The 20,580-nt window shown below is 39.8% G+C and overlaps 1 protein-coding gene across 5 annotated transcripts in view; it reads left to right on the forward strand.

The window, feature by feature from the left end:
- SYNE2 (spectrin repeat containing nuclear envelope protein 2) overlaps positions 1-20,580 on the forward strand; it is a 177,352-nt gene that overhangs the window by 36,492 nt on the left and 120,280 nt on the right. For all 5 annotated transcript variants that reach the window (XM_063159774.1, XM_063159769.1, XM_063159771.1 and 2 more), the window contains exons 13-32: positions 1,164-1,276; positions 1,968-2,124; positions 3,682-3,772; positions 3,977-4,164; positions 4,329-4,493; positions 5,737-5,910; positions 8,093-8,251; positions 8,495-8,668; positions 9,552-9,677; positions 9,834-9,989; positions 10,637-10,848; positions 11,093-11,168; positions 11,786-11,904; positions 12,500-12,623; positions 13,478-13,638; positions 14,076-14,226; positions 15,393-15,982; positions 16,686-16,865; positions 17,808-17,958; positions 19,729-19,887. In XM_063159774.1, coding sequence (XP_063015844.1) covers positions 1,164-1,276; positions 1,968-2,124; positions 3,682-3,772; positions 3,977-4,164; positions 4,329-4,493; positions 5,737-5,910; positions 8,093-8,251; positions 8,495-8,668; positions 9,552-9,677; positions 9,834-9,989; positions 10,637-10,848; positions 11,093-11,168; positions 11,786-11,904; positions 12,500-12,623; positions 13,478-13,638; positions 14,076-14,226; positions 15,393-15,982; positions 16,686-16,865; positions 17,808-17,958; positions 19,729-19,887 — 3,426 coding nt within the window. The remainder of the gene's footprint in view (positions 1-1,163; positions 1,277-1,967; positions 2,125-3,681; positions 3,773-3,976; positions 4,165-4,328; positions 4,494-5,736; positions 5,911-8,092; positions 8,252-8,494; positions 8,669-9,551; positions 9,678-9,833; positions 9,990-10,636; positions 10,849-11,092; positions 11,169-11,785; positions 11,905-12,499; positions 12,624-13,477; positions 13,639-14,075; positions 14,227-15,392; positions 15,983-16,685; positions 16,866-17,807; positions 17,959-19,728; positions 19,888-20,580) is intronic.

Here is a 20,580-nt window from a genome sequence, read left to right on the forward strand (position 1 = left end):
GGCTTAATAACACCACTCTGTTGTACTGTTTCTAGTCAGTTCCTGATAGGAGAGATGGCTTTTTAACTGGTAACAGCGTTGTCAGTCTTTAGCCATTTGTTCAAAGATTTTTGTTGTGCAACTTAGGTACTTAAAGCATTTTTAAGAGTAAGACAGAGACTGATGTCATTTCTTAAGGCATTTATTTTTTCCCATTAAACATATAGATGAAATAATGTCATTTCTTCAGAAGAAGAAACACATTAATGCTTAATTCCTGCCAAATCCTCTTTTCTTGATGGGAAGACATCCTACTGAAATTTTTTCCCCTTTTAGTATGTTGTGTGTAGGGATCATACTGGCAAGATGGTACCTTATAATGCAAATTTTAAGATCTAGGAAATCATCCACCAGTGCTCATAATTGTCTGTGCTTCAGTGTTAAGATTTCAAAATCCAGTGTTGAAAATCTATGAACTATTTTTGTGGTTGAAGGCTGTTTCAGGATTTAGCCATTTCCATTAACATGCTTTGTGGCAGATTTTATAACATAGAAATGAAATTGTAGCTGGTTTTTTTTTGTATGCCACTGAGAAATAGGCTTATCTTTGTGCAACACATGTTATTTTTTATTTTCAGGTAGGGAATTTGGTGCTGAGACACATGCCTGTAAAATATTCCCCAGTCACGAGACACTGGCCATTGAATGGTTAATTTGATACCCTGTCTGCCTGGTGTTAGACAGAGATTTATTGAGCAGTCAAATGAACTATGGAGCAGGTGACATAATAAATTTATTCAACAGGTTTTGCTGTCAGCCTTTGCTAAGGGATAGCAAAGAGCACTTTAATACCCTGAAGCTGTTAGAATGATGTTTAGTTTCTCCTAAAGATGATAGTGAAAATGCAGAAAAAACTGATAGCAGGGTAGTGTAAGGTCTGTGGTCCTTATATTTAAGTAGATGCACAATGATAAGAGAAATCAGGTAGTATTGCACTAAAAGGTGCACTTTAAAAGGTGATTAGGTAAATACTTTTATTGCACTTTAATGAGTAAAGACACTGGGAGATTGTCTTGTGCTGACTAGTTCCTAATACTCCTTCCCTACCAGCAGGTGAGCTGGAGATTCCCAGATGAAATACTCTAGATCAAAATTAATGGCTTACTGTGTCTTGTTCTCCCCAGGGCTTGATGGATTGTTTTGATTCTCACTTGGACACCCTTCAGTCATTTAAGAATGAAGATGAGAAGAATATGCCACTAGTCTTGCCTGAAAAATTAGAGGAAATGAAAAGAAGGTTGTGATGCTCAAATTCCCTCTACTTCATGTTGTATTCCAGCTCTGCTATTGACTGGCTCTGCTGTTGTGAACAAAGCACATAATTTATCCATGCCTTGCAAAAAAAAGCATTTTTGACCTAAACATAGGCTGACTGTCAAGTGGAGCAGGGATCTCTCATTGGTCCAATGAATGTTTAATTGTGTGTACAGAGTAGAGCTCATTAACAGGACCTTTTCAGATGCCCTTTGCTAGTGGGGATATGAAACAACCACTAGGGACAGGAAACTTGAATATTTTCAATGTAAAAATTTCCCTGGTGGCAGGATTCTCTAAACTTTTATTTCCACCAATTAAAAATCACTGTAATCTATAGCTTTTACTACCCCAAATATCTTTTGGAGGATATTTAAAAAAATGACCAGTGAATCTGTATCCATAACCTGAGGTGCTTGAACATACAGTGGCAGATGTCCCTTTTTTGGGCACTTAAGGTTTTTCATACATTGAGCAGACAACATTGACTGCTCAATTGTTGCTGCTTTAAAAAAAATAAATGAACTATTGCTATCTTAGAACTTAATTCCTGTCTTTAAAGAAAAATGTTTACATAAATGTAATTTTGATTTTTTAGGATAAAATCCTGATACATTAATACCTTTTGTATCGAATGGTTTTGAATAACTCTTGGAACTATTTTCTGTTTGCAGATTTGGCAACATTCATTCTACAAACCCCAGCACTTTTCTTGAATACCACTATGGACTGTGCTCAGCCATTGCCAATGAGGTGAAGTTAAAGCTAAATATCTGGGACGTGAAATATGGGGCAAAAGAGTCTGTGGAATCACTGCTGGAAAATTGGAATGTAAGTTTCAGGTTATATGAATCACACCCTGATGGTAATTCCCAGCTCTCTTTGATTTAGTCTTATGTCATCTGAAGATATTATAGTTGGTAGAAGCATGGTAGACTGGTGAAATCTCAGATTTATTCAAAGAAGGGCGGGTAGACCTCCCTAGAAGCTTTTCTTGCCCCCAAAATCTTCCATTTTGCTATGAATGAGATTTCTTTCTTCAGTTTGGAGAAGTAACGCAAGCCATGACTGTAATTTTCTCTCTGCCCATTTTTATTCTTTATTGTGAAGATTTCTTTCTTTCTCTATTATTTATAGAGCCATTTGTAGCAGCCCTTCCCTAGCTTCAATCCACAGAACCCTCTCTGGGGCAGTTCAGTAGTTGCTTTCTTCAAAACCAGCCATTATTCACACTGCTGCCTCTTCCTTTTCCCAGTTTCTTTACCTCCTCATGCTTTGTGGTGAATATGAATTGTCTTGTTCTATTACACTTTATGCCCAGCTCAATTTCTGGACTCAAGTTATGAAACTGATGTAGGCTTTTAGGAGGGGATGCCCAACCCCAAATACTGACAAGGGATACTGCATCAAGAGTAGAGGCAGAGGTGAAGATGCTAATGCCTCCAGTTTTTTCCCTTCTCAAGTTAATGAGATTCCTTGTGAATTCTATCTTTTCAGACTGGCAAATCCACAGTTAAATTAGTGGGAATTTCACCAGCCTCAGTACTGTGGAAGGAGGCAACAATAGGTTGTATAAAGTAGCAGTTTCCTGAGCAGTGTCACCCTGTGGTGAGATGATCGTGCAGAGTTAATCTGTGCTGAGTTTGTTGGTTCAGTTGGTTTCATAAATACTTATTATCATGTTGTTTCTACAGTTGTGGCTCATGGTCTTGCTCAAGCTGATAGAATGCAGAGCTTTGCCAGGGAGTTTAGGGCTTGTTTAGAGTTTAGGGCTTGTCACAGTCACAAGGGAGGTTGTTTTGTACCCTGTTGGGTAGGACATTCGTAGGAATGGAAAGTGCTGAAGTGAGATCAGCTCAGAGAGGGGCTGAGGATCAACCCTCACTCCCTGTGCACACACAGGTGTCTTCCTCTGCTCCCATTTCTTCCTCTTTCACCCTCTCCATCCCCAGTTTGTTTTATCTATCAGAAATGAGGCACCTCAATATTTCTGTGCATGCAGGGAAGCCCACCTTTTGCTTTCATCACATTTTGGCTTATGTGACTGAGTTCTGCCTGACTTATTCTAGATGCCATTTCTCAGTATTGCCCTGGGGCTGTAACTTTTTGGAGCAAGCAGTCCTGACTCATGCAGGGCTGTGGCTCAGGCAGTGGCATTCAGGTATTCATAGTTCTATTTACTTTACTCTCTGAACAAGCAAAGTAAAAGAACAAGTTTGTTTCAGACTAAAGGGTGCAGCTGAGTTGCTGGGTGGGCTTTGCTCAGTTTACATTTAAACTGTAGGTTGTAGGCTCATATTGCAAAAAAAAAGTGTCCCAAGCTGTATTTCTTACTCAGTTTTGTGTCATTCAGTGTTACCCATATCAATTACTTTTCACTTTGAGCAGAATTTCATTGAAGAAAAGAAACTTGAAACACAACTAGACACTGCTACTCACATCTGTGAAGACTTGAAAAACATAAAACATCCTGACTTGGGTAAGCTTATGCACATAAGTTGGTCTGAAGATCTCTATTTTGAATATACTCTTTATTTCATTTAATCTATACACAGTAACTATTTTGAAGTAAAGTGCTGCTCCCAGTTTTAATTCCATCTACTGTTCCATATAAGCAGTGTTTCTGTTTAATTAACCTCTCTGTTCCCAAATGTGTAACAATAATGCCTATTCCACTTCCTAGCTGGAGATCCTCAAGAAATCAGCAAACTTTTGAAGACAGTGGAGTCAAAGATTTCTACATGTAAAGAATATATTTCCAATGTAAACACCACCCTACAGAAAGTCCTGTCCTCCTGGAGTAATTACACAGAAAACATCCATTTACTAAAGACATGGCTGGAAGAAAACAGAAATGAGGATCCAAAAGAGGTACATGGTTGGATTTCTCTTTGTTTGACAGAGATACTTCAAAGCCTTCTGGAAGAAAAACATTAAATCTCACAGTGGCTGCTGTTGTTGCTTTTCTGCTTTTCATTTTGGAAATAAATGTTTGACAGGGTTCTGCTTAAAATTATTTCAATGCCTCTGTCTAGATCCCTGCTGAGGTATTGGCAAAGAGGAATTCAATTCATGGTTCCTTAAATGAAGCTGGAAACCATCTCATTGAAGTCAGCAAAGAGCAAGTTGGATCAAATATTGCCAAAGAGCTGAAGAAACTGAACAGGAGATGGGCAAAGTTCATCAAGAGGACACACTTTGTGAGTTACAAGTCACTATTACTCTTTGCCATGCAGCCTTCTAAGTCATCTTTCCTAGATTTACCAGTTTGGTAATCAGAGATTGATCAATCTTTCAGTCAGCTCAAGGTTGCCAGTTTTAAAGCTTGAGAAACAGAGTACACAGCAGCATCCCATTCTAAATCTTTGTGGCTCAGTAAAATTCTCATTATAGCAGGATGGAAAATGTTCAATTTTTAAATTGAAATCTCAAAACCACTTAGAAAAGGAAATCTTATTGCAGAATGAAGCTCTTAATTCAGTGCTCGGGGTGGAAATAATCAATTTACCTGTGTTAAATTTTACAGACTCTGTCTTAGCTGGTAGAAAGTAATTATTGCTGCATAGATATTTCTAAGGTTGTGCAACTTTTCACCAGCTCACTTGACAGGTTTTTAGGCTGCTGTAAATCCCTATAAACCTGCCTAATTTTATACATATTACAGTCCCTAGAGTGCTTTCACAAAAATGACATTTTCACTCTGCCTGGGAATATTAGAACTCTTAATTTTCTGAGTTGAGCCTTTCATTGACATTTATTAAAGCTACTGCTGTGACAGTAAACGGTGGCAAAAAATTACTGCTACATTTTTGTAGGAGATGAGCTTAGTGAGAATGCAATAAAATCAAAGGAAGCAATCAAAGGGTGAGGGAAATCCAGAGTTTGCTAGAAAAACCCTTAATAAGAGATGCTTCAAGGAAATATATTGAGGAATCAGATAAGTGAGGTGCAAGAAGCCTGTCTAAGGTTTTAAGGGCTTCCTGAGTTATTTTTGTGGCATTGCTGTGGACATTATGGCTATCAAATATATTATATTTATTTTTTAATATAAAATGCAAGACCAAATGCTGGAGCTCTGGCCTGTGACTGCCAGTACCATTAATGTCAGCACACTTCCTGACCTTGATTTGGCCAACACCAGCTGCTGTTCTTGGACAATTCCCTGCTGTGGGCTGGGAGATGCTGCAGCACAGGAGTTTTCTCCATAGTAGTGTGGCTGCTTGTGGGGGAGGGGACAAGGGGACAGATTGTGCTGTCCCACCTGCCCTCAGGGCTGAGGAACTGAGCCTCACTTGGTTTATTTATCAATATGTTTGGCATTTATTTCTCCTTTGGTCCCTGTTGAGTGCTAAAGCTGGGAAGTGACCCAAGTGGTGACTGTGTTGGAGGAGGGCAGTGGGGAGATGATGGGAGTGAACATCTCACCTTGCTCTTTGTTGACAGCTTGGAGAGGAGAGCACAAATGCTGCTGAAGAGACCACGGAGCTTCCAGGGAGCCTGCAGAAAATTGAAGAGCTGCTTGGAAGGGTGAACAGCTGGGCAGCAGAGATGGGACATCTCCTTAGCAAGATCAGTCACGAGGAGCCTGTGGAACCTGAGCTGGAGGAACATTTGCAGGTGAAAATGCTGCTTAAAATACTTGTTCCTCAGATTCTCTCATCTTGCAGTACGGATTTGTGGCTGGGGTAAAATGAGGCATCATCAGTGAAGCAGAACTTAATGTGGATTTTGTGCTGTAATACTTGTAAAAAGTCAAGACAGTGGTTGTGCCTTGTTGTTATTTCCCAGGATCACTCCCAGATGAGCTGTGAGTGAATCTTCCACCCTCAGTGTGTCCAGCTGACCAACAGGTGCCAATGAAATGCTGTTGGTGCCACTGATCAGCAGCTTGTTCTTGAGTGATATTAATTACTCCTGTCCAGCAGAGCACTTGGAGCAGACCAGAGCTCTGCAGGTTGCCAATTTGAGTAGTTCCCCTGGTCACACAGGGCTGTTATCATCTACTCTCCAATGCAGGGAGGAGGTTTGGGACACCTTGGCTGTATTCAAGGCTTACCCTCAAAAATTTGAATGCTTGAAGTATTTTCAGCAGCACGTCGGGTTATTTGGGAATCTCATCTTATAGCTAGTTGTTAGAAATATCCTCAAGGAGCACAAATTAACTTCTAACAATAAATTCCACTAGTCAGTATTGTTTCCCTGGGATTACCCCCAGCTCCCAGCAGATGGCAGATGAAAATCTGTGTATATAACTCAGCAGCTTCAATACAAAGTCTGATTTATTTTCTTCACCTGCCAGTGAAGGTGAGATAGAATAAAGATGCCAAGCTTTGCAGTGAAGAAGTTGAAGCACTGTCTTATGTTGTCTTTGCTACTTCTGCAACAGGGCCTCTATAAACTGATGGAGTGAAGGTGACCACCAACTCCTTTGTGTAACTGCTGTAAATAAGCAGAAATACTCTGTATTTCACTTAATCTATATATGGCAACTGTGCACCAGAATCAGTGTTCGTTTTTTCATGATTTGTGCCTTCTTGCAGAGAGCTTAGCTGTTGCATACAGGTAATGCCTTAGAAAAGAAAAGCCTTGTAAAACTGTAGTTTAAGCCCTACTACTCTAGGTAAGCTAGCAACTAGCTTGTAAGTTCCCGTGTGAAAAAACAATGAAAATGACAATCAGTTAACACAACAATCTATTCTGGTAAGAGAACTGTTCACACCTACAAAAACAAAGAGTCTGTCCCATGAGAATCCATGAAGAAAATATGTAAACTAGCCAGAAATAGAGAAGTTTAATAAACATGCACCCTAGCCATTTACCAACCAATAAACTGAGTATCAGTGTATTGTTAACCAATTAGATTGATCACAGTGCCTTCTGATATTCCCATGAAAATATGAACTATGCAATAAAAATTCAGCTTTTCTGCAGGAAGAATCAAAAGTCCTGACACTTTTTACTGCAACATTCACCTGACAGATTGGGAAGTGTGAGAGACGAAAAGGATCTATTTATCTTTTTGTAATCACAGGAATATATTTATAAAATAAGCCTCATTTTGCAGTGTGACTCTAGTTTGTAAAAAAAAAAAAAAAAGTGAAATAACAAAGGACATCCTGAAATGCAGCCTCCAAACATGTGGCTAGCATTGTACCTCCATGTCTGGGGGCAGGAGAGACCAGGTCACTTGTTACCTGCAGTACAATAGGTCAAGATCCAGAATAAAGCTCTGATTATGATTAGGAGAATGCTAATTGACAACTTCAGACAGGACAAATGTGTTGAATATTCATAGGTAGAAACAGCTCTAATAAGGACTTTTCATGATAAATATTCAAATATGGCACACTACTCCTGCATGCAGGGCACCCAGCTGCTTTCCTGCCTTGCAGTGCTGAATACTACAAGGAAATCTGAGCCTTGCTGTGTGCTCACTTTGGATGACTTCATGATCAGATGCTGCATATCCAAATGTGTGGTTTCATTTGGGAAGCTGCTTGGATGAGAGAGCATGTTTTGAAAACACATCTGATTGGCTCTGTGGCAAAGACACAGGAGGTGTTGCACTGACAGAAAGAAATTGCTTCAGCAAACAGAATCCCCTGTGGATGGCAGCAGATTTCTTTCTCTCCACACAAAGATTTTGCAGTGCAGTACACTGACCATCACTGGAATGTGAGGCTTTCCTTTACCAAGTATCAATCATCCATGATCAAAGCTGGCTTTTTCACTCTGTTTGTTTAAACAAAAATACAAATAAACACTTGTAAAGATTTCTAATGCTTTTTGTTCAAACCAGAGTTTGGCTGCAAGAGGATCCTCGTGCCAAGACCAAGTTGTGGCAGCAGAAGAGATACTGCAATCCCTGAGGCAGAATGTTTCAAGTCAGGTCTTGCAGCAGCATTCTCACACCACTGGGCTGGAGGCACGAATTAAAGAAGCCAGAGGCAAAGTAGAGGTACTTGTTTATACACACACAGATATCTCTGATTTTACCATTGCAGAGTATGGAAAACTCTTTGTCAGTCATGTGAAATAGAAGAGATTCTGTACTCAGTCTCCCAGACTCTTGTCAGGGCAAAATCTAGAACATTTCCAGGATCAGTATCTCAACTTGAAAAACTTGAGTGATGTTATGAAGCAATAACTCTGTCTAATTACTTACTCTCAGGTGTGTTCTGAAAAGTCTCTTTCTTCCAAGGCTGTCATGGGTGACCTGAACAAGATCTTGTCCAAATCTGAGAAGAAACCCTCAGAGAAGGAGGCTTTGCTCAATTTTGAAGAATCACAGAAAGAACTTGAGGCCTCCATTTCAAAGGCTGTGCAACTTGTCAGTCAAAAATTAAGTCCTGAAGAATGTATTTCAAGATATGAGGTGGGTCTGTGTTCTGAACCAGCTGAATCTAAGTAGTTCTGAGGGCTATGTGGTCTCTAAAAGTCCGAAGTAAGAAAAGTACTGACTTTTTTTTTTTTTGGTAGCGATTAATGCTTTGCTCAGTTTTCTGATTTAGCACTTTATTAACTTGGCAGACAACTTGAATGAAGAAACATAAATCTGTTTGGCAGTTTATTCAGTGCCCTGTCCAAAATTACTCCATCAGAACTCATAATTTTCAGAACTACAGCCTTTTTTTTTTTTTTTTTTTTACCTGATCAATAATTAAGCTTCCCATCAAGAATGACATGCCTGAATTCTTGTGCAGGTTATTATAAATACTAAATCTCCTCTTTTCCCCAGAGGGTAGTTGGTAAATCAAATATCCTGTCTCAAAATGTGGATCTCTTAAAGGGATGTTGGACATGGAAGTGCCCAAAATCTGTTGCCTGGTCTGGCAGAGAGGCCTGGGTGATCATGTGGCAGGAGGGGCAGAGAGCTCATTCCAGGCCATCCTGGAGGATCCCTTTCACCTTTTCTCTGCCCACATCCATGGTACATGGCCTCAGGTATTCCCTAAGGAAGAGGCAGAGATCAGCAACCTTCATCTTTTGTCTTTGGTACCAAATTTTCCCCTGAAAGCACCTGAGGAAAGCACAAGAACAGCACCTGCTTTTCTCCATAAAGCATCCACTGATTCTGCAAGCTTTTGCAGATAAACAGGGATGGAGAATGCCCTTGTACCCACCCACAGCAGAACTACACACCCCATATGTGTGATGTATACATTGTCATTTTCTTGGTTAAATAAGTTATGTTCACTTCTGTTTGGTTTTCATTATGATGTCTGGGTTTTGTTTTGGTTTTTGTTTATTTTTTTTAGGAAGCTTTTAATGCTCTGGACAATAAAGTTCTTGACAAATTTTTGAAAGCAGCTGAACTGCTGAAAAATATTTCATCTGACCATGAGAAGCTGTTGGTGGAAGATGATGTGCGTAGGAGATGGGAGGTGAGATAATGCAGGAATGAGAATCCACTGTCTGGTCTCATTAGGCCTGGCATCTTTGAAAATCAATTTTTTCTTGTCACAGTGTGTTCTGGTGTTTTTATTTGCTGTGTAACATTGTCTCACCATCTCATGGGAACAATGCTTTGTATTTTGCAGGCAGTTCGTCAGGAAATTCTATCCTATGTCCAGCTCATCATAGAAAGGGAAAAAAAGAAATTTAATGCAACTTTAAAAAAAATCAATAAGCAGTTAGGCAAAGAAAAGAAACTCCTAAGTATGGATAAAACCAAAGGGCTCATGAAGGAGCATGAGGTACCTGACACATTCCTTTTCTGTCTCTATTTGTGGATGCTTTGCTGTCCTTCTTCCTCTTTTTTTGGGTTCGTTATCTGTGGAGCAGGGCCCTTGTGCTCTGTGTTATGTAAACACAGAGCAAAGAGGCCACCAAAATTATTTCTTTACCTTTTTTGACTGCAGATATTAGTGTTCTTGCAAACTTTTAAAATTAACCCCTTGTTGAGTAGGTGGTATCCTTTTTCCATTTTTTCCCCCACATTTTTAGTGTATCTTGAATTCACTTTAGAAAGTATAATAATTGACAAGGAATATTTAAAAAATATTCTACTTTTTATGTAGTCTGTAGGACACTTCTATCTGATGTCGGGGTGAAGAAGACTTGGGACCAAAATTAAAAATTGTAGAATATAATGAATTTCTAAATCAAGCGAGAGTCAGTGTAGTCGTGTGAATATAGTTGGGAACATGTTGCCAGAAATCCTAATTTACTCTCGGGCTCTATTTTAGAAAGAACCAAGAAAAGATAAGTGTGTGTTGGTTTGACAACTTAGACTTTTAAGAGCACTCAACCAAGATAATGGAAGTATAAAAAAATATATGAGAATAATTTCTTATCCTGGTGTTTTAGCATGGGCTTATTATATTGTTTTTTCTTTGTTTAGGCCTTTTTTTCACATGAAGGCAGCATGAAGGAACTTAACAAGTCTTTGGAAGACCTTAAAACATTGGCAAGACTCTCAGAAGAAGCTGTCCCAGGGCTGCAGACACTCACTGCAGACTGTGAGAAAAGGCTAGAAAAGGTTCAGCAAATGGTGGCAGACACTTACACAGCACTGCTGGCTCGTGTTGGAAAAGGACAGCCCCCTCAGAAAGGGTGGGTGGCTGAGCCATGGGGTGTTGTAGCTTTATAGAAATCATTTTTACACATAAATTTTGGGATACTCTAATGTGTTTTGGTAGTACATTATTGTGGCCAGTTGTGCATTTAAACACTTAAAGTATTAAGTTTCATAAACTGGCAAGTACAATGATTGATTATCCTTCAACACAGCTGCACTGTTTTAAACCTTGAGCTAGGATATTTTTTTCCCTTTGTATTTAATATTTTGTTCTTGTAGGAACTCCATTTTGGCTTCTGAGAATGGAGAAGAGTCTGGTTCTTCTCAAGAAATTGACAGCCTTATGGTAGAGGAGGTAAGAAGTCCAGACTTACTGATGGAAAACAGTGCTCTGTCAAAGGGAGGTCATTGCCAGGAGGAAAAGGTGTTTATTTCTCTTACTGTTTTTATTGTGATAAGACCTTGGGCCTCTGGTCAGAAATCCAGACCCCACTGTGGTTGTGAATGTAGACTAAGTAAATAATAAAAATTAACATGCAAGCAGCAGTGCTGGGCACCCTGAGAAGATGTGAGCCTCCAGCCTGGAATTATATTTTGCAAAAAAGTCATTTTCAGGTGGAAAGGTTATGTGGGAAGCTGTGTTCCAGTGAAAATCCCCCATAGTGTCCCAGTAACATGAACAATTTTCAGAGGACAGAGAGAGTCCTAGTGAAGAGTTGGAGGCATTTGTCTGTATCTGTGAAAAGAATGAATGAGCTGGCTGCAAATATTCCAAAATTTCTTATTTGGGCTCGTGATTGAGTTCAAACACATCTTGAATTCATGAATGGCTTCTCTGATGGCTTGATGTGTCATCTCTGGGACACATCAAGCCATCCCTTCCTTCAGGAGCTCACAGATGATTGTTAGGCTTTGCTGTGTATTGCACAGGGTATTGTGGAGGTCACTGTCACCCTTTTTATTTTTCCTCAGACCTCAAGACCTGCTACAGATGCAGTTTTGGAGCCAGATGTGAAGCACCACAATGGAGAGAGCTGTGCAGATGAGTTTGAGGAAGATGGTGGATTGGCCATACCAGCTTTGTTAGAGAGGTAATTTTTAAAGGAGAAAATGCATTGTTGTTAAAGTATGATGCTGTGCTAGACAAATTAACTCACAAGTTTATTTAATGTACTAAACATAAGGTGCATTTTTGCTATGCAGAACCCTGTTCTTTTTTCTGCTGCAGTTTACTGAATATTGATCTGTAATTTATAGGGAAGCACTACAGTAACTAAATGCTTCAAGCATTAGGATTTTGAAGCAAGAACATTTTTAGCTATGAATGTTTTACTCATTTTCTTGGGCTAGGAAAGTCTGCATCTGCCTTACTAATAACTTCAAATATTGCAAAATAAAGAAATGTGTCAAGTTTTTTAGAGAACTGACACTTTTACTTTTGTAAAACTGAATTTAGAGAATGCAGGCTGGCATTTAGATTTGAAGATTAGCCATATGAGCAATCTGTTTAATATGTTGCTCAATTATGCATTATTCATTCATTTTGGACTTAAATAAAATACGTACTTGCAATAGACTGTGCTTATTTTTTTATGGCACTCTGTTGATCAGGGAGTCCCATACCCTGAGATGTTCTGTTTAATGAAAAGTAATATTCTCTCTGAAAGTGTTTGCATCTCTTCTTAGCTTTAATACACAGAGAAGTAACCTGGAGGAACTTCTACGTCACAGCAGAGATAAAGTAACATCTGACTTTACTGATGAAATAAAAGACACTTCATCCCTTACGTTTAAGCTGTTTGAACTAGAGGCAAGTATTCATCTTTTAAAAATATACCTGGTGCCTAAATTGTTATTTTCTCATGTAGAGCACTCACTTCTCTGTTACATATATCATATATTGCCAAGGGAAAAGCAGCATCCTTGCAAGCATATGTGTTGGAAGAAGGTAAATCAAGGATTTAGGATTCAACAGAACTGCATTGCTGCCTAGCACTGGAGTTTTGCAGGTGTTGCTGAAAGAAAAGAAGAAATTGGTGGCTCTGGGTTTGTTGTCTGCAGGCTGAAATAGGTGTAATGGGAAAAAAACTGCAAAAGGAGCTTTTTGTTTGCCAGCAGAGATGGCCAGGGCTGCAGGAGTCATCAGAGTTGAACCACCAAATGGTGTTTGTGCAGAATGAAGCTGTTCCAGGACACACAAAACTTGGTTAGGTTTGTGAGATCCTTGAGGCGACAGCAAAAGGCACAGAGTTGATGTTGACAAGTTTATTACTGCAATTTTTTATTTCCTTTCTTGAAAGAACTACAAAGCCTCATCAAGAATCTCAGAACTTGGTTCAGTTCTACATTTGTTTTTCTTCTGAACATAGCTAGGTGGAGGTATTTTCATTCTTGTAGTAAGAATGCCTGGCCCGTTATTTTTTGACCCTTTTATAAAATGTAGCCAAGGCATATATCAGACATGGAAATTGTCACTGTAAAATGTTACTGGAAATTTGCATGCAGCTAAAAGCTGGGTCCTGAAGGAGAAAAAAGGCAGTAGATACTCTTTACTTTCAGATGATGTTTTCACTGTTTTTGTAGAGACTCTTGTGACTAGTTTTATGAAATGTCCACTGAGAAATACAGGATCATATTAATGCATTAGAACTGCTTGTCTTCTAGTCAATGATAGACATGGAATTCACGTCTGGTTGGAAAGAATTGGAAAAGATCTCATCTGCCTTAGAAAATCTTGTGTCTGAAGTGCAGCAGGCTGCTCTCTCTGAGGCAAGGAACAAGCTACAAAGCGAGTGGAAAGAACTTCAGGATGTGATAAGTATCAGGTATAAAACACTTTATGGTATTAGATAAGGAATTGTAACTAATTGTGTATGTTGTGAAGGGAATAATGTCTGTTGGAGAAAATAGCTGCACATTTTTAACCTTTTCTTCATTGCAAAAATTAGGCTGTTCTTAATTTTTCTTTATTCATATACACATGGAGATAGTGTGAGTCTCCCCAAGATCAGAGACAGATCTTTGGGACATAACTGTGCAATATTCCCATTTATTGCTGTTATTTCCTTTCATCTTTTGGTTAAATTCACAATGATTCACATTGCTTTTCTCATTAATCAGAGAAAAACTCATCTAACCTTGGGAGGGGGAGGATTAGATCTGTTAGACAGTTACATTATTTTTGTGCCTTTTTGTGCTTAAAAATATTGAGTGCCTTTTCTTGCTTGCTTTCCCAGTTCATGTTTTGTTACCTTTCTTGCAGAGCAAGTTCTTTAAGGGCTGCTGTGGAAATTATTTCGGCAACAGAAAGTCAATCCATCTCTGTCTGTCAATTAGTAGATGAATGGCTGAAGAAAAAGTACATCCACCAGTTTAGTCTGATGGACTGGAACCCTCCTGAGAGTGAACTGAAGGTAAGGGAAGATGCAGAGACCACACCCTAGCAAGGATAGGTATTAATATCTAGGAAGCAGAGAACTTCATGGGATTTTCACTCAGGAGGTTAGGGCTGCTGACAAGACTTCCCAAACCTTCTAAAATCTGTAATGGCATTTTAGTCCCTGTGTTTAAAACATTGTTGGTCCTGTAGAACAAGCCAGGGACCCTCAGTAGGTTGTGCTGTGAAAGCCATTGTTGTGAACATTTCATTGTAGGATAGGATCTTTGTTTGATGCAGATTTGTGGTGTTCCCACTTGGCCTTATGCAATTTTGTAGAGTCATGCACATAATGAACTGTTAATTTATGAGCTCAGCCAAGCTACCTTGTGTCACATCTGCTGCAGTACCTGAGCACAGCTCAGGATGGCTTTGGAAGCTCAGTGTGGCTGCAGTAATTGTTCACCTGCTATCAATATCTGATGTCCAGGCCCTGGTCCACTGGGCAGGGTGAATTCTGTTTTATTCTTGGCTTGCCCTCTGGGCTGAGCATACTGACAGCGACACAGAACTGAAAGTTTGCATTTGTCTGCCCTTGGCTCTCCAGTGAAGTAGGGTTTAGGTCTCTCAGGCTGTAGGGCAGACAGCATGTGTGCTCTGTCTGACCAGTTTTGGCTGCAAGGGCCCAGGATTTTTGCCCAGCTTTCTGCACATCTGGGCTTTCACAGCCCTGAGCTGCTGCCCTTTGAGGGCTGCAGCCAGAGAGCCTGCAGGCTGCACCAGGAGATTTTTAAATGCATGGAAGTCTGCTTCAAAAGTATAGCACAAGGAACTGAAAGATGGCAGAGTAATAAATATCTCTGTGGCTGCTCTGGCTGATGTCCTGCTGTGAGAGCCTGCTGCTTTCAGTCCCAGGACTATCATCATCTTTCTCTCCTTCTTGTCTGATTCCAGAAAGGAGTCTTGAGCTTCCTGTAGTGCTGATCAAATTTCCTGTGTGTGGAATACCATTTTATTTGATTATTTTGTTCTTTTTCCTTCCCTCCACTGACATCCAGAGTAGGTTTTCTATCTTACCCATCCTGTTTAGCATACTTTTTTACTGCTATTACAATTTGTTTTTCAGTCACAGGTTCAGCTTGAATGCAGGATATGTGGTTTTTTTTCACTAGCTAACATTTTTGGTCATTCTCTAAATTTCAGATGCTGCAGAGATGCATATTAGAACAGATTGAAGAGTGCAAACAATTGGAACACCTGGACAGTTCAGCAGGGGATGAAGTTAATCCATTAGACCTGCAAGCTGCAAGAAAAGTTATAATTAACTGTCAAAAGCAGCTTGAAGAAATGCGCCATAAAATGCAGATCCGTGAGGCTGTCCTTAAAGATCTGGAAACTTTTATGGCCTCCCTGAAGAAGATCCAACCTTCCATCACATCTCTCCCAGATCAACCTGAAATGCAGGGAAAAGTTTTGAGGGAGGCTGCACAGGAAGTTTCTCATCTGGCAGAAGAGGCCAAAAGTCTGGATGAGCGCCTGAAGAGTGTTAATATCCGTCTTGAAGACGCTGATCATGGGAGAAAAACTTGGTGTGAAAAACTTGTTCAGGCTTTATCTAAAAAGCTAAATGCCATCTATGATCCCTCAAGAGAGCAGGTGCCTACAGAAGAAAAAGACTTGTACAAGACTTTTTCCAGAAAAAACAGTGAACTCCTTAAAACCATTCAGGATCTACGGGACAGAATCAACAAAATAGGCTTGAAGGATCCAACAATTCCAGCTATTCAGAAAAGGTGAATTATTTTTTAAAGCTCTTCTAATTTCATAATTTCAGTGGAGTCAGCCTGGGTCCCCTCTGCAGGAGAGCACTGAAAATTTAAGTATCTGTAGAACATTGACAGTAGCTGTGAGTTTGTTTTATTTGCTCCATCACTGCCTAAAAAAGGATGCCTTCTCCATTTTTTTTTCTTTAAAACTTGTGTATATGTGTGTGTGTATATATATATATATATATATATATATATATATATATACACATGTATATATATGTATATATGTATGTGTGTGTTTGAAGCAGCATTGAGGAAGAAAAAATAGGAGATGAGTTATTGTGATCTTAGTTTTCAGTAAGAAAACTGTCAGATGGGGAGATGGGCCCCCTTGCTGGGCACTGATGCACCTGATCTGAAACCCTACAGTGTAAGATGGACAGACTGCACTTGCCTTTTAATACAAATTAATTTCACTGTGTTCATACAGACCCAGCTGCCCTTCAGATTTTGGATTATTTTCTCACAGTGTTGAGGTCAGCATAACTCATCTGAGGGCCTGTGTCAGATTACATGAATTGAAGACCAAATTAGACTTTTTATGAGGTCATTTAATACAGTATGTGGAGCTCAGGATGAATTTCTAGGAATTTAATAATTACATTTTGAACCAAATCAAAGGCTTATTTTAATATAAGGCTGTATTTCATTTTTTTTTCTAATAAAGGATAAAATCATTAACAGAATTGGAAAAGGAATTGGATCGTGCTGCTGCTGAAATGAAATCTCTGCAAGAAATTGCTAATAAGCTCCCACAGATCAATGAGGAGAAAGCAGAGGAAGCAAATGAGCAGTGCAGAATTACAGAGAGGTTATGGGAGGATACAAAGCTCTTGCTTGCTGAATGGTAAGGAGGAAAATTGCATTTTAAAGTAATATTGTTCTAGTAAGAAGTTTGCTTGTGAAATCAAACAGAAAAAAAACCCCTAGACTATACCTTAAAGGTAGAGTGGAGACATAAACTATCATTAAGCCAAGAATTGCGCATGGAAGTTTGCAGCCAAAGCTAATCAATTTTGCATATTTTAAAAGCATCACAGTCCCATCATTTAGCAGGTATGCAGTGATGTGCTGGACTTAATTGGCATCCAGGAGAAAACCTGCCTGCTGCAGGGAATGCTGTGTCTTCTGTATTTGCTGTGAATTTCCTGCCAGCACACCAAAAAGGAAAGGACAAACTGAAACAAATGGAAAAGGACAGCTGGGAAAACAGTCTCTTATGCAGCAAAATAAAGGGAGCTTGGGTTGATAATTCTGAGAGAGGGGACTGGGAGGGGCTGTGATTGGTTGCCCAGGGTATCTGTGCTTCAAATATGGTTTTTGAAGATGCCCAGAGGTTTTGCAAGTACTGGCACAGTTCTGGTTAATTCTCATGCCTTGCACAGGAGTTAGTAACCCGTTTTCATGTCCCACTGAAGGATGGGCTGGAATCCACCATCCAAGCTGCTGTGAGCTCTGCTGCATGAGATATTTCAGTTTACTGTGGCTGAGCTCACCTCTCAGGTGGAGAGGATCATATGAACACAGCTGCTCATCACAGCTAAATGTGGATCAGAGGCATTTGATGGTGAAGGGCATTTCTGATTCCAGAAACTGTCTGGATACCACACAGGTATCGCACACGCATTTTTGCAGGATTTAAGACTGGCACAGTTCATCTCTCCTTTTCTCTCATCCCAGCCTGGTTGTCAAACTTCCCACGTGTGTGAATATAGGAGAAGGGAGCAGACAGGAGGTTGAGGCTGCAGGTTTGTGCTTGGGCCATAAATAATGCATCTCTTTTTAACAGCCAGGAGCAGTGTGCAAGGGTTCTGGAGCTCCTGAAGCAGTATCAAAGCTGCAAAACGAGTCTGACCAGCATCATCCAGAAACAGGAGATTGTGCTTTCCCAGCAAACTTCTTACATGGGGAAGGAGAATTTGAACAGACTAATAGCAAAGGTGAGTAACAGGAACTTACTGGAAAGGAAAGAAAAGCCTTTCCTGGGAGCATTCAGATGCAGGGTTGTCCTTGTACCCTCAGCCTTCAGGGCAGATGTTAAGGCCTTGCTTTCGCTTTGGCTTCCAAAATACCTTTAGGGACTCCATATTTTTTGTTTTAAGTAGGTTTAAGGCTGTTTTTTTGTAGTGAATCAAAGTCTTGATAATGGAGAAGGATTACAAAAACTAAACCAAACCCCATGGAAGAACTAGGATCTAGTATGAAGATGAGATTAAGTCCTGTCCTTTTGCTCCAAGCTGTCTATGACAGCAGTTAAACATTTGCAGTAGCTTTTACATTACTGATGAGCTACTCATGCTGAATGAGCAGGTACTTCTGGACACCTCTTCATTTAGTTTAAAGCTTTCCACCTTTTCTGTCAGAAATGTGACAGCCAGCTGCTTGGCTAAGTGAATACAGCTACTGGAATAGTTGTCCATGGTTAACAGATTAGTGAGCAGCAGCATGGCCATCATGACCATTTTACTGCACAGGTTTCACATGTCCTGTATGATGTAACTGGTTGTTCAGATCCTATTTTAGGCTTTCTGATGAGGCATCACCCATAGCATCCAGGAGAGTTTGCTCACAGACAGTGCCTGGGCTGGTTAGATTGAAGAAGGAATGTGAGTGGTGTTTCCTGAGGCAATGGGATGGTGTCTGCTTGTGCCAGCCCCCTTTAGCTGAGGCAGGGTCACTTCTTGGTCCCACCAGTGAGACTTGGGGCACTTTGTATCACCTGGGCTCCTGCTGCAAAGGGGGCATTGCTGCATATCCCAGCCCCTGCTTTATGGAGATCCCTCTGTGGGAACAACCCTCCCTCCTCACCCTGAGCTCTGCAATTTCCACTCCCAGAGCTCTGGTCTGAAATTGCTGTGGCACAGTCCAGGCATGTCCTTGAGTGCTCATGATTTGTTATATAGAATATACAAAATAATAGCAGGGAAAGTTTTCTGCTTTGTTCTGGTTTGTGAGAGCAGCTCTGCCATCCTTCCCCTGAGCTCAGTGCCCGGTGGGGTTGGGATGGGAAGAAGTAATTTCCCAGGACGTCTGTGGGAAATAAGGAGAGAGCTGTTCACATCCAAGTGCCTGGCACTAGAGGTCAGTGTTTCTTTTCCAGGAAGCTTCCATGTTGTTTGTAAACACTGACATTCCAATGAAACACAAAGAAGCAGCTTGGTGTTTAAATAGAAAGTAGGAGAAAGAGATGTTTCACTTTCTGGCTGTGACATATTTTGACAGTGTCTGTGTTTAAATCGGATTTAAGCTTTTTTCTGTAAATAGTTCAAAACCTGGGGTTCAGAATGCAGTTGTGATAGTATCTCAGATTATTATCACACTCTGCATTGTTTATCTCTGTAATCAAGGTTCTGTGTGTGGATGTACAGTCCCCTTGGATCTGGCACTTAGGACTTTAAAAGCAAACCGTGGTTTTGGCTCTCTTAGAAATAAATTATCCATATTCCCACTCAGCTGTTCTGCAGCCAACAACAGAATGATATGGATTTCTAACAGGGAAATATTCCTGTCAGCATGGCAGGGATAGAACAACACAGAATGCATTCCTAGTCTCATCATATTGTATAAAATAGATTATTTTATGTAATGCTGTTGTTTCTCTAAGCAAAAAAAAAAAAAAAAACCACCAAATCAGTTTAAAAATATTTTGCTGAATAAACAATCATAAGCAAATATGCTCACAAATATCCATGTGTTTTTTTTTTTCACAGATTGAAGAGGCAAAAGAGGAATTTAATGATCACTCTGAAGATGTAGACAAAATAAATCAGATCTGCAAAAACTTGCAATTCCAGCTGAATAAAATGAGAAGCTTTGAGGAGCCTCCGTTCGAGAATGAGGCTAACATTATTGTGGACAGATGGCTGGATGTATGTAAAAAGTAAATTATCAGGGTGGTCTTATCTGTTATGCATTATAGTAATTGATTCTGATGTGGGTGTAATATTTCAAATAAATTAAGTGCAGTATGGCAGGGATTCTTAAGAGATAAATCCAAGTGTTTACCAGAGCAAAGCTTGCAGAGTATCTATGGATGTAATGTTTCTGATCTCTCAGGTAATTTGTCTCTATTGTCTCTACTCCTTGGCAGTAAATAATTCTAGAAAATGCAGAAAAGGCAATATTTGTGTTTTCTGCATGAATTTATAAGCTTCCATAACAACTTCTATGGATTTATACTTTGGAGACAAATCTGGGAAATTATGGTGCTGGTGCTTTAGGTGGGAAATGTTTGCCACTGTCGATCTAAGCAGAGCATCAATACTGAGATTAAATGGTATTTACTGGGAGTAGATAAACATTAATGAGCAAGGCTCCTTCCTAAACCTGCCTTAAAACTGGCAAGCTGCTGTTGTGATTGGTATGTTTGGTGACATGTGTGGCAGGGATTTAAGTATCTTCTCCATGACCAGTTCACTGTGAAGACATGAGATTTTTTTTTCTCCCCATTTTCTGCTCTTGTTTTTGTGGGTGGTTTCATCTTGCTCTGATTTTCTTGTGCTGCTTTTGCTTCTGGAATATAACTCAACATTTTTTGAAATCTTTGTGTGTTTTCTGCCTAT

The sequence above is a fragment of the Melospiza melodia genome, chromosome 6 (assembly GCF_035770615.1).
Source record: "Melospiza melodia melodia isolate bMelMel2 chromosome 6, bMelMel2.pri, whole genome shotgun sequence".
NCBI classification, from domain to species: Eukaryota; Metazoa; Chordata; class Aves; order Passeriformes; family Passerellidae; genus Melospiza; species Melospiza melodia.